This window comes from Babylonia areolata, chromosome 2 (assembly GCF_041734735.1).
Source record: "Babylonia areolata isolate BAREFJ2019XMU chromosome 2, ASM4173473v1, whole genome shotgun sequence".
Lineage (NCBI taxonomy): Eukaryota > Metazoa > Mollusca > Gastropoda > Neogastropoda > Buccinidae > Babylonia > Babylonia areolata.
Window position 1 is genome coordinate 57,012,791 of NC_134877.1, and position 15,877 is coordinate 57,028,667.

At 39.3% G+C, this 15,877-nt stretch overlaps 2 protein-coding genes across 2 annotated transcripts; one reads left to right on the forward strand and one right to left on the reverse strand.

Moving 5' to 3' along the window:
* Positions 1-1,032: 1,032 nt before the first annotated feature.
* LOC143275539 (dephospho-CoA kinase domain-containing protein-like) lies at positions 1,033-9,322 on the reverse strand. The gene is made up of 4 exons (XM_076579729.1): positions 9,044-9,322; positions 7,670-7,873; positions 7,052-7,139; positions 1,033-6,369 (listed from the first exon to the last, which is right to left on the reverse strand). Exons 1-4 carry the CDS (start codon positions 9,153-9,155, stop codon positions 6,087-6,089), a joined length of 687 nt encoding a protein of 228 aa, XP_076435844.1. The 5' UTR covers positions 9,156-9,322; the 3' UTR covers positions 1,033-6,086.
* A 59-nt stretch (positions 9,323-9,381) lies between these two features.
* Positions 9,382-15,757, forward strand: LOC143275557 (uncharacterized). Its single transcript, XM_076579753.1, has 5 exons — positions 9,382-9,506; positions 10,004-10,194; positions 10,541-10,686; positions 11,592-12,652; positions 13,122-15,757. Exons 1-5 carry the CDS (start codon positions 9,411-9,413, stop codon positions 13,212-13,214), a joined length of 1,587 nt encoding a protein of 528 aa, XP_076435868.1. The 5' UTR covers positions 9,382-9,410; the 3' UTR covers positions 13,215-15,757.
* Positions 15,758-15,877: the final 120 nt, after the last annotated feature.

Here is a 15,877-nt window from a genome sequence, read left to right on the forward strand (position 1 = left end):
AAGCGAAGGTCAACAGTATCAAGGCCATAATGTACTGTACGGGGAGCTCTCCACTGGTCACCGTGACAGTGTGACGCCATAAAGAGGTACAAGGATTCCAACAGGACTGCTGCAGCTGTTCAGAAGAGGCAGGCCAGAAAGTCACGGGCATACAAGCTCCCTGGCAATGATATGCCTGTCTTTGTCTGCCCCAACTGTCGGCGAACATTTCGTGCGCAGATTGGACTATTCAGCCATCTGCGCACTCACAGATAGATTCATGAGCATCCCCCCCCCCCCCCCCCCACCACCACCCTGCCCCCATCCCCCAGCTGGATAACAACGATGGTCATCATCGATCTCGATGGACACACACCACCACAAGGATTCCTTGAAAAGTCCTCAGCGCCTATCACACTGACCATCGACGGTGATCCACTCTAGCCACAGCTCCTGCGACCTGGCGAAACACCTGTCACCTCTTACGAGGAAACACAAGTGATCCTGCAGGTGATAAAATGGGAAAGGAAAACCCATGACATCACAGAAACTGACCCAGGACAGATCTTCATTTGTAGCCGCTGCAGACGGACCTGCCTGTCCTGCATTGACCTCGTCAGCCACCAGCGAGCCTGAATAGATATGGACAACCCACTTCCTAAATGGAAAAGCCATACCCCACACCAGACATGCCCAGGTGAGATGTGTGAAACCATGTATTTAATGTATAAACTGTTAGTTTCATGTGCTTCTTCTTCTTCTTCTCGCCACACAGGACTGTTCACCTGATTCCTCCTGATCTGTCGGTTGGGTGTCAAAGCTTGGGTATTTGCAAATTTTTTCCACCCATTCTACAATGTTGTCAATCCATCAGGTTTTTTCTGTCTCTTTCTTTCTTTCATGTGCTACCGTGGATTTTAAAAAAATGCCTTGCGTTCAGAATCAAAGGTTCACAGTCCATATCAGATATGAACATTGTGAATGAAAATGGGTCGGCCACACTCACACAATTGACAAGCCCAGTTCAAAAGTATTGAAACCTGGAAATTGAGAGAAACATGAAAAGAACCTTTATTGTAAACCACTTAACAGCTTCATGTGCTATAATGATTCTGAATTAAATCCACATTCAGAATGAAAGATGTACATTGTCATGATTATCAGATATGTAAATGAAGAACACGTGAAACGCCTGCTCACATGTAAGGAACCCCACAACTTTGGTACACAAAGAATGGTACTTTTAATATATAACATGCAACAGTGTTCTCAAAAAAAAACAAAAACAACAAAAAAAACATGAAACTGTCTTGCGTTCACATTAAAAAATGTACACTAAAAATGAGATAAGTATTTGATTTATTTTCCTTTTTACTCTTGTAAACAAGGTTTTATTACATTTCCACTTCCCACATTTTCCATCATGTATATGATGCAACATACACGGAAGAAAACATTTAAGTCTTATCAATAAACATCCCACAAATCATCAAATAATGATCATACAATGTTTGTTATTTTAAGTACAAGAAAATTAAACAAACAAATAAATAAATAAGAATATTAATCACCTATCTAATCATCTTGTGTTGCATGTAAAAAGTTAACAGATTGATATAAGTAAAGAAAAAATAATAATAATGAACAAATAAATATAAAAAATAGTAACTGATAAATGAATAAATCTGTATCTTAAAAAATGAATATGAATATATGTATGGAATTTTCATTCAAAACTGTATAGTAGGCCACAACCCACCAATGACAAAACCTGTTTGCTTTAAAATGCAAATATGGGCTTTCCCCGGGACAGCCAAAATTCCAAGGCTGACAACAGCAAGAACAATGCCCCCTTCTCCAGCTTTCTTCACATATTCCAAGTCAAATTTTAAACAGGAAAAAACAACAAAGCATCAGAACCATGTTCCACCAATCAACTCATTACAATTACTTTGTTTTTCTTCCCCGACCTTGCCCCATATTCTGAAACAAGGGGGTCAAGGTGGTGGTTTTGGCCTTGTGGTTTCCACAATCCAACATGTTCACAGGTCAGACAAAATTTCAGCCTCCATAATGTGGTATATTGTGGTTCTGAATCACCCGCTGCAGTCTCTGCTGTGGTTGCCAAACAATATTTGACACTGGTTGTTTGAGATAGCTTCACTGACACCAAATCAAAAATGGTATTCAACATCATTAAGCTCATAATTGTCATCATTGCATAAGTGTACCAGAAGTACATATAACTGAATGGCTTCTTTTTTTCATACTAACTAGGCAAAAACAGAAGAAAACATAACACACATTTCACATTAACTGAATGAACAGACAACATGTTATTCATAAGAACCTGAAGTGTATTTAGCTCCATAGCAAAGGTGTGTGTATGTGTGTGTGTGTCTGTGTCTGTGTGTGTGTGTGTGAGAGAGAGAGAGAGAGAGTGTGTGTGTGAGTGTGTGTGTATGCGTGTGTGAGAGAGAGAGAGAGAGAGAGAGAGAGTGTGTGTGTGTGTGTGCGCGCACGTGTGCATGTTTGTTTTGGTCAAATCAAAGCCAAATGAAGGTTTACAAAATGTGGCTGCCAATATGTCAAGGTAATCCATACCAGCATTGCAGAGCAATCATCTTATCCTAAGAAATGTACACCACACTGGCTACGAGAGTGTGAACACACATTGTAGGTAACCTCCCAACAATGACGTCCCCCAACCCCGAGACAAAAAAAAAATATATATGCATGAGCAAACAAGGGCAAACACAAACAATGAACACAAATTACATTCAGTCTTGATTAACAATGCAAACAATGCAGTAAGTCACAACCAACAAATCTTGTTTATAATTTTAAGATAATGATAAACCAAATTGTAAGCTGAATATTTTGGGGTGTTTTTTTTCTCTCTCATGATTATGAGTCTCTTTATGAAAAATAAAATCAATCAACAACCAATTCACATTCATGCATGAGTGCACACATGAACATGCACACACACACACACACACACACACACACACACACACACACACACACCAATCACTAATCTGTATCTGAATAACCTAACAATAAAACTGAACGAACCAAAGACACCACCCAGTGATAAAGAAACATCTCATATGTACATTATGAACACAAAACCATCCATATAAAAGCAATAATCATCATCAGTATCAAAATGCAGTGGAATTCTGAACAATCCTCAACACCAACAAAGAAAATGCCAATTTGCCAAATGCGCCGAATACCCATCATCATATCATCACAGGAATATCTAATCATTAATATGCATAGTTGTCAAAAAATTTACACCACAGATTATTGACCTTGGTGGGAATAGTGACAGCTAATATACGTAAATCTGATAAATGCAACACTGGGGACAAGGCAGAAGACAGATTTTAAATGAAAACTGTGAAAGTCTAACATTCAGAGAATCTTTCTCTCCCACTTCTTTCCAACTACCTCTCTCACAGCACACACACACACACACACACACACACTCACACAGTCACAACTATCAAAATCACCACATACAAACAAAACTAGTCAAACACAGCAGAGTCAAAAATTATTTCTGCTTACAAAATTGGACAAACATTATAGCTAGAAAACATTTCCACCGGGCAATGGAACAAAAATCAATGTCAACAATTTTCATTTAAAGCCAAACATGATTTGACAATTATCTACAAAACAGCATACCGACTAATATAAATCATTATTTGAAACATGTTCTGCTTTTGCTGCCCCATCTTTTCTGCGCTGTTTCAATGGCATTGCCCTCACCTACCCATCCAGAATCTCTGAAACACAGCCGCAACAGGGTTTGGTCTGTCCCAGTTCCCCCCTCCTAGGTGGATGCGTTGCCACTAACACTTCACTGCAGCCTATAGATCTCCACTGCTGCTGGTCTCGTGCTGTCTAAGCAAGCTTCCCCCAGGTACAGCCATTCTCCTTCAGTCCTTTTTCAACCATTCTGTGCTACATTTCCCTTTGTCTTCCTCACACTCTTTTCCCATCTGGAAATGAAGGGGAACTTAAAACTGGTTTCACAACGAAAGCAAAGCACGGAAGGCTACAAAATCTGGTGCAATTTTTCTTGATTTCTTCTACAATGATGGAAGAAGATGCAGATACAAAGATCTGGTTCAGTATGGGACACTTCTACAAAATTGTATTAAGCACTTCTTTTCATATCAGATCCTCGCATCAACCTGGCCCCAGAAATGCTCACATCTGCACTGTCAGTCAGGAAAATCAAGCAAAACTCCCAAAGACATGTCCATCAAGTGGAAGACACTTGAAAACAAATTAAAGCTTTGCAAAAAGTCACTACAGGAACCAAAATTAGCACATCCTAACAGTCTCTTAAAAGTAATATGTTTTGGTTTGTCTTCTCATCAGAATGAGCTATGAACATGGGGCAGCTAAAGAATGGTGAAAGAAAAGAGGTGACAGTATCTTGCGCTCAATATAAGAACCATTTCATTAGAAACAGCGGTCTATGTAAAACTTTTGATTTTCAACAGTATATCATGATCATCCACAATATTCTTTATTTAAATGATACAACTAGATTCAGAGTGCCAAAAACATACATTCATCTCCATTAACATGTGTGCATACATGCATGCAAGCATGCACATGTGCAAATGTACATCCGTATGTGTATTTGTGCTAAAACACACACATGACACACTCACACTGCCACTCATACATTCATACATCATGATTTTACAACTGCATAAATCACTCTGTATTTATATCTTTCCTTACCTGTAACAGAAGGCCGAAACCTGCTTTATTTTTCTTCTATATGCCTTTCCTTAAACTACACATTTTTGTACCTTTTCTCTTTTATCTGTTCGTATTTTTAACTCAACTTTCAAGTGCCTGTTAGCATGACTGTTAGCATTTCCACAAGCAGTAATTAGTGCAAGTTATATATAATACATCAAAACAAAACAAAAAGTCTTCACAGGTTGTCCAGTTCTTTTCAAATGTTAACCAATCTGCAAACACACTAGTTTTGAGTTTGGTACAACACAGTAATAACAAACCATAAACTTCATGCTGGTGAAGGCACTGTGGCAGAGTTGGTTAGGTGTTGGTCTTCTGATCTAGTATGCACCAGTGATCAGGGATCGAGTTTCGGCATGGTGTTATGCCCTTGAGAAAGGCACTTTACTCCAATTTTCCTCACTTCACCCAGGTGTGAATGGGTACCTGATTTCAGCTGAGGAAGGTTAAAAGCTCTTTTTTTTTGGGGGGGGGGGGTTGTTATTGTTGATGGCACAGAGATCTGTTCCCAAACAGAAACCAGCACAGTTATAAGCTGCAAATACAATGTGTACCGTGTTGCTAGTTCTTATGTTCATATGATATGTGTTGGAATGCAAAATGTGCCATCTTATTGATGGTATACAGATAAATATCTGATCCCAGCATAATTAGAACATAAATCATACGCTTATCATATTAAGGTTGTTGATCAATACAAATGGAATATTCTTTTCCAGTTGTTAACATCATTTAAAACATAACATGTAAAATGTGACATACATTCTGTGACAGTGATTTTGATATTCAAGGTGACATGGAAAAATCTGACATTCAAGATACACAAACACAACCCTCTTGTGATCCGATCAATAATGGTTATTTTTCAGACATAATCAACATTCACTGACAAAACATAGTTGATGTCTGTTTAGTATTACAATAGTGATCCACTGACTGATGATTGTCAGTTTGCTCACTGATGGGAGATCTGTTTGATTGATTAATTGAAAAGCTTTTACTTTTTTAGATGGGAAAGAGTAGGTTGTTGGGTTGGGAAGGGTAGGTGGTGCATTTCTGTGTGTGTGTGTGTGTGTGTGTGTGTACAAATATATATACATATGTGTGTCTACAGTGTTTAACAAACACAAAAGTGATCCCCACAGACCTCCCCCACACTACCCCCCCCACAACCCCCTAAAACCACACACGCACCCCCCCGCAGACACACAGATGCACACATACACACACACATGCATACAGTGACACACACCTTGCACACAGCAAGCAACTTTGGTGTGTTTTTTTCCCCCTCACACTCACAGCTCCAGCTACAAAAATGCTCCAATTATTTTCAAACCTATCCAGACAAGCAAGCCCAGGCTCATCAGGCCCAGGATGCGCATAGGCCAGTGAGCTCTGGAGTGCCGGAACTTGTTGTACAGGTCCAGCACCTGCTTCTCCGTCATTTCCCGAGTCCCGCTGTTGTCGACGACGTAGGAAGCCAAGCGACGCTTTTCCATCAGCGGCATCTGGGAGTTGATCCTGGACTCTGCTTCTTCACGTGAAAACTGGTTTCTTGCCATCAGCCTCTGCAGCTGCTGTCCCTCGGTGCTGGAAAATGTCATGAATAAGTGAGTAAAACCAGTATAATAGTACACAATCTGACTGACGCTTTCCAAATATATCATAATTATGAAACGGATGACAATGGGAACAATTAAACTTCACCTTAACCTTTTTCATGCCACATTGACGACACCGCAAGCATGCAGTTCTTCTCAGAGTTTGTGTTGTGTTGTGTGGTGTTGTGTGTGTGTGTGTGTGTGTGTGTGTGTGTGTGTGTGTGTGTGTGTGTGTGTGTGTACATAAATTTTATTAATGTAAGTGTCCAGAATATGAAGAGGCACTGACACTAGTGACAGTTCCAGGCAGTCAGAGATTTAGTTCTGAAATGGAATGGACAGGTGACACTGATCAATAGTCTAAGCCACCAGACTTTGGTTAAAAAGGACAAGGAACAAATGTTGTGCCTTTCACTATTTATTTATATGTATGGGTATATCATACAGAAATGTCATGTCAAAATTGTATATATATCTGCATGGTGTACGAGGATGAAAGTGCTAAAATACTGATATGTCAAAAATACATGAAAAGGATTTGGGGATCTTAATCATAGTCCTGATAATTTCAAATGAGGCAAAAGCAACTATGAAATGTGTAGACATAGATACATATATATGGGATGGCTGTTACATTCCTGAGCTACACAGGTGATATGTATACCACTTACCAGGACACCACAACAATGTAGCTGACAAAGGAAATCATGTTTCTGGACTCAAAAAGCAATGGAAGATCCAACACAACAAACTGGTAACCTGCACACACACACACACACACACACACACACACACACACACACACACACACACACACACACACACACACACACATTTTCAATCAACATTATTGTGGATTATGTTCTATTATGTTAACATATATCTGTCTCAAATAAAAGGATTGTGAATTATGATTATACTATAGTACCATGTGCAGTAAGAAAGTGTCACAGTTTGACAAAAAAAACACATCACAACCATACAATAAATATATAAGTATAAATAAAAGAAAGAAGCCAATATCACTATAAAGTCTGTAATTTAATATTAAAATCCACACAAGCTGACATGTAATAATGTATGCTTACATATCAAAAGTGTTATAACAAATAAGATACAATATATAATCATGCAAGATTACCAAAAATAGGTGTGTGTGTGTGTGTGTGTGTGTGTGTGTGTGTGTGTGTGTGTGTGTGTGTGTGTGTGTGTGTGTGTGTGTTATTGTCTTAATCAGTCTTATACAGATTATAGCCATTTTTCAACCGTGGTCCACAAAACTGACAAACCTTTTATATAGCACAGAAATATCTCCCAGAGAATAACACCGCGTATTTCTTTGTGGGTAATGCCGTTCAGCTGCCTGCGTTTGTCAGCATCAGAGAACACAATATTTCCCATCTTTGCTCTGTCCAGTTGACCATCCTCCAGAAATACATCCTCTCCAAACTGTTCTCTGATGGCCTTCCATGCTGGCATGCCAGGCTGCACCACTGAAACACATGTGCATATGTATATATATGGAACCTGGAATCTTTTATCTGCATGTATGCAACTTAATAATAAGTAGACATATTGCTGAATGAATCTAGTTTTGTGCATGTGTGCCTGTGTGTTTGTGTGTGTGCAGATGTGTGTTTGTGTGTGCAGATGTATGTGTTAAGTGAACGTAATATGTTGTTGTTTTGGGTTCTTCCAAGTTCCATTCATTACATCCAGTGAAAACACTGAATCATGTAATGATGTATGGTTGTGCTTTTTTTATTATTATGAAAATTTATTATTTTTATTCTGTACTGTACAGTGCACAGGTCTTCACACAAACACAGAGAATCAACTGATGAGAAAGTGCCAATAGGGGTCATTGCATGCAAGCAGATAGTGGGGGAGACAAAGGCTGGCCTAGGAAGGGCTTGTTAGTTTACATTCACTGACCATGGAGCCAAAGTTAGAGTTGATGCTTGTGCTAACTAGGCTCCTCAGTTCTGTGAGCACAACTAGATCACTAAAGTTGTAGTAACAGCAGCAGTTCTAGTACTGTAGTAGTAGTAGTTGAAGAAGTAAAAGTGGTACTAGTGGGAGTCATGGTAGTAGAAGTTGTTGTAGTAGCGCCAAAATCAGATGTAAAGCTTTTGAATAAGTCATTTCAAACTAGGGTATCAACTATCATTTTCAATTGTCAAAACTTCTAGAAAGAGAATGTTGATGAATCAACCAGTTGATTCTTGAATAGTTGGTACTTGTTTCAGCTGAGGTAACAGTTTATTCCAAATTTCATTATCAAGCAGTTAAGTATGAAACCAACTGGAATTACAGCAATCATTTTAAATTGAAGCGAGTCCTTATAATATCTACAATGAGTGCACATGATCCAGCGTGTTCCCATTAGCTCCCTGAAAATACACATTTAAACAAAATAGTCACACACACACACACACACACACACACACACACACACACATGCGCGCGCGCGCGTTAAAAGTTGTCCCAATTTTTTTTGTTTTATTGGCCTTGATGACGGTTTCATCCCTTGATCACTGGGAGGCATGTTCACAATGCTGTCGCTCTCACCATGCACCTCTTTCGTCCTTATACATATCCTTTGTCTACACGCACGCGCGCACACACTTTATGTTACATTGTGTATATTCGAACATACATACCATCTCTCGCTATTTTGTCAGCATCAATAACTGGTATCCCCAACACCCTAAACATGTTGGAAGCAGTACTCTTCCCAGTGGCGATGCCGCCCGTCAGTCCAACTAAAAACATGCTGCCGCTCTTTTCTTCCAAATCTACTCAGCGAGTGGATGTGATTAAAATGTCATATATAGACTCGTATCAGGCTCTGTGGTACAAAATGTGTAATGGCAACAGTTTCGCAACATTTACTTCTTCTAAACAAACACTTTCGAATCGCTTGGTTTCAGCTTTGGTTACATTCCATACTGCTGGAGTAGCTTCCCTTTTTATCGGTTGGTGTTCTCCCTTTTCGCGAAAGTTTTCATCGTTTGGTCGTCGGCAGTCATGGAATCGTCAAATATTCCAAAACACCATGTTAAACAAGAAGTATGTACCACTCGACCAGCCTACCGAGACGGTAGAAAATTGACATCAGTTAAGGTATGTTATGTTCCTTGTGAAAATCCAGTCCTGTGGGATCACTGGCGATTATTAGAAGTCGTTGAGTCTATGTTCGTTCCCGTTTTCTTTTTATTTGAAAGCAGATGAAAATGATTGTGTTGCGGACCCAGGACTGTATCATGGGTCACTCCGCATGATTTGACATCTCCTTGAAACTGAAATATGACAGTCTCAGACCAAAATGGGTTATCTGTACTGTTGCAAAGTCAGCTATCATCCTCACAATTAAAACAAAACACCCTTTTTTTTCAAACCTAGAGTGCGCTCTCAAGGCCAGACTAGCATATTGGGTATGTGTGCAGGTCAGGTATCTGCTCTTTTTTATATTAAAAAAAGTTAAGTCATTATCTGTTTTTAAAGCAGGTGTGGTTTAGCTGGCTATGGATCAGTCCGCACACTTTGACACCTTCTTGAAACTGTTAGTCATCATAATTTCAAAGAGGGTATACATGTAGTTGCTTTATCTGATTCTGTAGGTGTATACAGTTCATCAAGAATCCAGGTACTTGCTGATCCAGAATGTGCCTGCTGTGGGCGCCAAAGATCAGCTGGCCAAACTGCTGACAGCATATGGAACCATTGAAGATCTGTATCCACTGGATGAGTATCCTGCTGACAAGTTCACTGAAGTCTATCTTGCCAAGTTCCAGAAAATTCAATCTGCAAGGTATGATTAATGGCATTCTGCAGCTTCTTAGATTTCACACAGAGACACACACACAGTCATAAAGTTTATGCTTATTCATGTTTTCAGGCATACACACTTATATACACATATAAAAATGATATATATGTCTGCGAAATACACACACACACAAATTATGTATATAAGCCAATCCAGTCATTAAGCACTGTTGTTTGTTCAAACTTCTCTCAGCATTTCGTATTCTGCAACACCATGTAAATCTATCTTTAATTACACATACTTAACCGTGACCCAACTAGTGCAGACCCCGCTGGTTATTGATTTCTTTTTCTTTTCTTTTTAATTGATTTTATGTTATGCTTTGCAGATTTGCCAAGAAAAAACTGGATGATTATTCCTTTTTTGGAGGAAGTTTGCACATCTGTTATGCCCCTGAATATGAAACAGTCCAAGAAACACGAGAGAAACTTCAAGATCGCCGTAAAGTCATTGCTGCTAAAGTCAGGAAACTTGGTAAGTTTGACCCTTGACTGTGCTGTTGGCCTACAGCATGTATGTCATTCAAATAACCACACTTCCTGTTTCGGGAAGGTTGCGATTTGGTCTTTTTAATGCTGCTTTAATTGACCTGTTAGCATTATTTTGATGTTGGTGTGTTTTTTAAACTGATTTTAAAAACTGATGAGTATTCACCCTGAAATGGCACCTTTGTGTTGGGCTTTAAGCAACATGATTTGATTTTATTCGCTCAGCAAAGCAGAAAAGACGCCTGTTTAGCAAGAAGAAATTACTCCCTTGATTGTCTTGGGCGTGGGATTGTAGTGCATTGTGTTTGGGTTTGTGTTGGAGGTTAAACGGGGGAAGTGCAGTGTGACCTTTCTTTGTCTCTCTGTCATTTTCTGTTTTTTCTTGTCTGTGTCTCTTTGTTTGTGTGTTGTCAAAAATCATGGCATTATGACGTGATGGAGTGTGTGTTCTAAGGTGCGTAATGCAAAGATTGTTATTTCTGAGAATGTTGATATTACTGTTAGGTGTGAAGCATGGAGATATGTTCTCTTTGATAATTTGTAAGATATGACTGAACTGAGATTACAAGCATGATTTTTTTTTTCCCCATTTCTTAGATTTTCCCAGCTTACTGCATAGTAAAATGTGTCAATTCTGAGAGGGTTAATCATAATGAAAGAAAGCATCAGGCTTGAATTTGTAGGACCCAGTCTCTTTTTGCCTTATTTCTGTATGTAATCTCTCTTCGGGCCTAGGGTAAGCATTGGTGTATGTGTGTGTGTGTGGTAATTATATATTTCTCTATGTTTTGGATGTGTGGGTATGTGCATATGTGTACATGTCTATGATGCTGAGACTCTGTATACATAGATCTTCCCGTGTATATTCTTATATGACTGCATTTTCTACAGAAAAAGAGTCTGAATCAGGCAGCAGTGTTCAGACAACGCCCATACCATCAACAACTGGTTCTTCAAATGGAAGTCGGTTGAGTTTGCCATCTCCGCAAAGGTCAGCGCTGCCTGAAGCACCCGTCTCTTATCAGCCACCACCACGAACACTGCCACCTCCACCACCACCACCACCACCTCCACCACCTTTGATGCCTCAAGTAACCACAAGTTCATCTGTAACTGCATCCAGCTCCCCTCCTGCAACCAGTGTTCATTCATCTTCCCAGAGAACACAAATGGCCCCATCTGTACATGGCTCTGGTCGTGTTGCTCAGCATAGCCAAGGAAATTGTACATCTGATCTGCTGTTGGATGATGTTACATTCCAGATTCCACCCCCGCCAATGCCTGGAGTCAGTTTTGATGCCAGCCAATACAAAACTCCTCACTTTACGAGAGAAGATTACGGGTTTGCCTGGGTACCCTCTGCCAATGCCAGCTTCCCTCCCGGGTATGACCCCAGGTTGCCACCAGAGGACAGTGAGGGAAAATGGGATAGCAAAATTAAAAGGGACCATCAAAGTGTTGAAGGGAGAGGTGATTCCCTCAATTCTCTGGTAAGCAGTGACAGGACAGCAGATAACAGACTACAGCCTGTTACATCAGTATCGGATATATCTTCCCAGGAACGTTGTTCACTTGTCGTCAAATCCAGTGACTTTTCTTCAAAATCTTTTACAAAAGCCCCTTGTGCAGGTAGCAACAAGGTTATTGTGAAGCACTACAAACCTAAAGGTCCTCCACCACGGTTTGTGCCAAGACAAATCAAAGAGAACAAAGACACAAAGTCAGAAGAAAAGAGTATCTCTTCAAAACGGAGTGTGGCCAAAGAGAAGGATGAAGAAATGAACAGAGCGATTCGGAGAGAAGCATTTAGACTCGGGGAAGATCAGGGGCCATCACTTCCATCAGATCCTGAAACTAGGGAGCATATTTTAGGGCAGCGGCCCCTTGTGGAGCCCAAGGTGGAGGCTTCCATTATGACTTCTGTCAAACAAATCCGTAAACGGATGTCGAAGGTAGGTACATGGGATTGTAAATTTGATGTCCTGTTAATTGTATGTACACACACACACACACACACACACACACACAGGGACATGAGCACAGAGGAAGCTATTTTCGGACTTCAAAACTGAATTTTAACAGTCATTAGTGCCAGCTGCTTTAGTAGGCTTGCTGGTTTTTCCTTTGAGAACTATATTTGTTCAGCACTTTATGAGTCATATTTCAAACTTTCCAAAGTGATAACTGATAAATTGATTGTTGTACACTGCACTGTGATTTTATTTACCTCCATTTTGTTTCATCTGTTCCTTGCAAGAAGTTTCTTGAAGGCTAAGCCTGCCATCGCATTGTGTTGTTTTCTTTCATGTTAGTCTAATCATATAATGCTTAACTTCTTGAAGCATGTCTGATGCTTCTGCACTAATACAGAACTTTGTCACTTACACACCTTTTAATCTTCATGATTTGTTTTGTTTTCAGTTGATTTCTGAGACTGTGTCCAAACAGTTCAAGATGAGTGCAGAGACAGAACTTGGTAAGACCAGTGACAAAGGCAGTTCCTCAGCAGATTGACAGTGTGAAAGCATCACTTCTTTAGTACTTCAAACAGTTTTGTGCTGGACACGACTGACACTACTTCCTTCATCCACAGGATCCTGTTTTCTGCCAGTTGTTTACACTCCTTCTCCTCCTGCTTCCAACCCCCAATTATGTAAGAAATGCTTGATTAGTTCATCAGTTTTCATAAAGAAGACAGACCCATCAAAATTAAATTGTTGGTGAAAAAAAGAAAGAGCATGAAATTGTTGATGTGTTCACCAACTTTAAGATTTCAGACCACTTGACCAGATTTAACTGTTTCCTCTGCAGACATGTTCCAACTCTGGGCATCAAATGCATGGTGTATTGGACTGACAAATTTTGTGGGTGTACACAGGCTTTCCAACAAAAAATTATTAAGCTGCCATGCACATTGCACACAATCTTGTGTGTGTTTGGGGGATTTGGGATGGCTTTCCCAGCACTTCCTCACTATTGCATAGGCAAACATGGTTCTTTCATTTGAAGTCCAGTGGGTATTCCTGCTGTGCATGTACATTTGTGAACAATTGCTGGTGAATGTGCTTTAACCGAAGTGATTATATTGTTTTTCTGAGAAAGTATGTGATGCAGGGCATTACTAACATGCACATACCGGTATGTGACCAATGAGAACAAACTTTTTTAATGTTGTAAAAATCTAAAGGGTTCAGCAGTCACAGCAACCTAAAGTTTTAGGCAACTGTGAGTGCTGTTCAGTTATAAAATAAAATATGCAAGCATATTTCCAAAGGTCACAGTCAAAACATGTTGGTTGCTTTTGTCTTTGTTCATTATATTGTGTAGTTGTGTGTGCTGGTGTGTTAAAAAATTTTTAAAAAGGCACACATTTTATAAACTTTTCAAAATTTATTATCAATCTAAACCTATGAATCAGACAGCACATGCAACATTTTAGACATCAGAAACACTTGCACTCTGCAACCTCATGCACATTTTCTACATGTATCACAAGTGTAATTCCAACAGTATTACTCAGCATTTGCTTCTATCACCACCATCATTCAGTAAAAGAAAACACAGAAAATCAGTTGTCACTTTGCCACATACCTTACAGAAATGAACTTTTGTCACATATCTTTCAGAAATTCACTTTGCCACATATGTTATACAACATAATCACCATGTCAAATGCACCCCAACTGGAAGTAAGTCTCAATTGTGAATCTTGCTTTGTGGTCTGCAAGTCACAACTGTTAAATAACTTGACAACTTTCAAATCCATCTCAATGAGTAAGTGTTTCCTCATAAAAACAAAATGTCTCTGAGATTACACAGCTGTAACGGAGGAATAATGTTGCAACCTGTTTAAAGATAAATATGGAAAACAGATCTTAACTAAGACTTGGTAGTATAATACAATGAATATTGCCAACTTGCAAACCAGCCACATGGAACACAAATCAAAAACTGATCATTAACATACCCAGTGATGGTAATACAAACCAGTCAAATTTCAAATTATAACATGCAACTTTTGAAAAATATACGACTCAATAAAGGTCTCACCAACCAAGCAACAAAATTCATGATGCACTTAAGCAGTGACAGTAAAAACATAATTATTCTCAGAGATACTGAAGGCAGCACATGTGATGACTTTATTGGCATTTCCATGGAAATAAATATTTTCCTTTTCTGCAACAGTGAGCATCTGAGACATAATCAGTTTTACATAAATATAGAAAGTGCTGATTTTCCTTTAGAAAAATATTGATAGGTTTTGTTTTGTTTGTGTGTAACGATGTGTTTCATGCAGACCAAAGGGTTCTGATACAGGCAGCATTTTTATACTGTCCAAAATGAACACCATGTGCTTCAACTTTTAAGAAAGTCATAAAGCAAAGAAATTTCCATTTTCATTTAGAGTTGACTGGTGTTAAGTCACTTTCAGGGATGTGAGGGGGACTGAATCAAAAAAGTATGGAGCAGGCAGGGACAGAGGGGTGGGGGCGTGGGCTGTGAAAGCCCCTGGTGTGAAAAGGTGACACCTCACTGGGGGGCCTGGGAGTGAAGAGTGTTGCCTGCCCCATCAATTTTGGTGACATACCTAAGGTTCACCCCCTTCTCCCTCCCCTATTTTCTATTAGGATTTGCACAGATATCAGGAATGGCCTCTGGGGCTTTCCTGTGGCAGTCACGCCTGACAGATGCTTTTTTTTTTTCCTTAGATTTTTTTTGTTTTAATGAAATGAAAATGCACATTTCCGTGCAGCTCTCACATCTTTGCACTTTGGCTTTGACCTTTGTTCTGATTCACACTGTCAAAGATAAGGTTTTCACTTTATTCTCAAAAACCGTTTAACAGAAATATTAACCAGCTAACCAGAAGCTCGTTAACGAGTTCTGTAAAATAAAACCTTACTAAATGTACTGGTCAAAAAGGAAATCTTGACGATGTTTTACATTTATTTCGTTTTCAACATGATGTTTTTTTGTTTGTTTCAGATTGCACAGATTTTTCTAGAAAATTTCAAATGCTCATTCTGATCTACAAACTACCTTCTGTTATCCCACCAATTTCAAGTGCTGATGCTGATCTACAAATTACCTTCTATTACCCCAGCTATTCTTCTATGTCATAAAATTAATTTTCCCATAAAATGAGCTATTACCCCAGCTATTCTTCTATGTCA

Coding starts and splice junctions, on each gene's coding strand:
- LOC143275539 (XM_076579729.1), bottom strand. CDS start 9,155: ATGTTTTTAGTTGGACTGACGGGCGGCATCGCCACTGGGAAGAGTACT. Junction 7,874..9,043: donor TGACAAAATAGCGAGAGATG/GTATGTATGTTC, acceptor CATGTGTTTCAG/TGGTGCAGCCTGGCATGCCA. Junction 6,370..7,051: donor TACATTGTTGTGGTGTCCTG/GTAAGTGGTATA, acceptor GACATTTTCCAG/CACCGAGGGACAGCAGCTGC.
- LOC143275557 (XM_076579753.1), top strand. CDS start 9,411: ATGGAATCGTCAAATATTCCAAAACACCATGTTAAACAAGAAGTATGT. Junction 10,687..11,591: donor TGCTAAAGTCAGGAAACTTG/GTAAGTTTGACC, acceptor CATTTTCTACAG/AAAAAGAGTCTGAATCAGGC. Junction 12,653..13,121: donor TCCGTAAACGGATGTCGAAG/GTAGGTACATGG, acceptor TTTTGTTTTCAG/TTGATTTCTGAGACTGTGTC.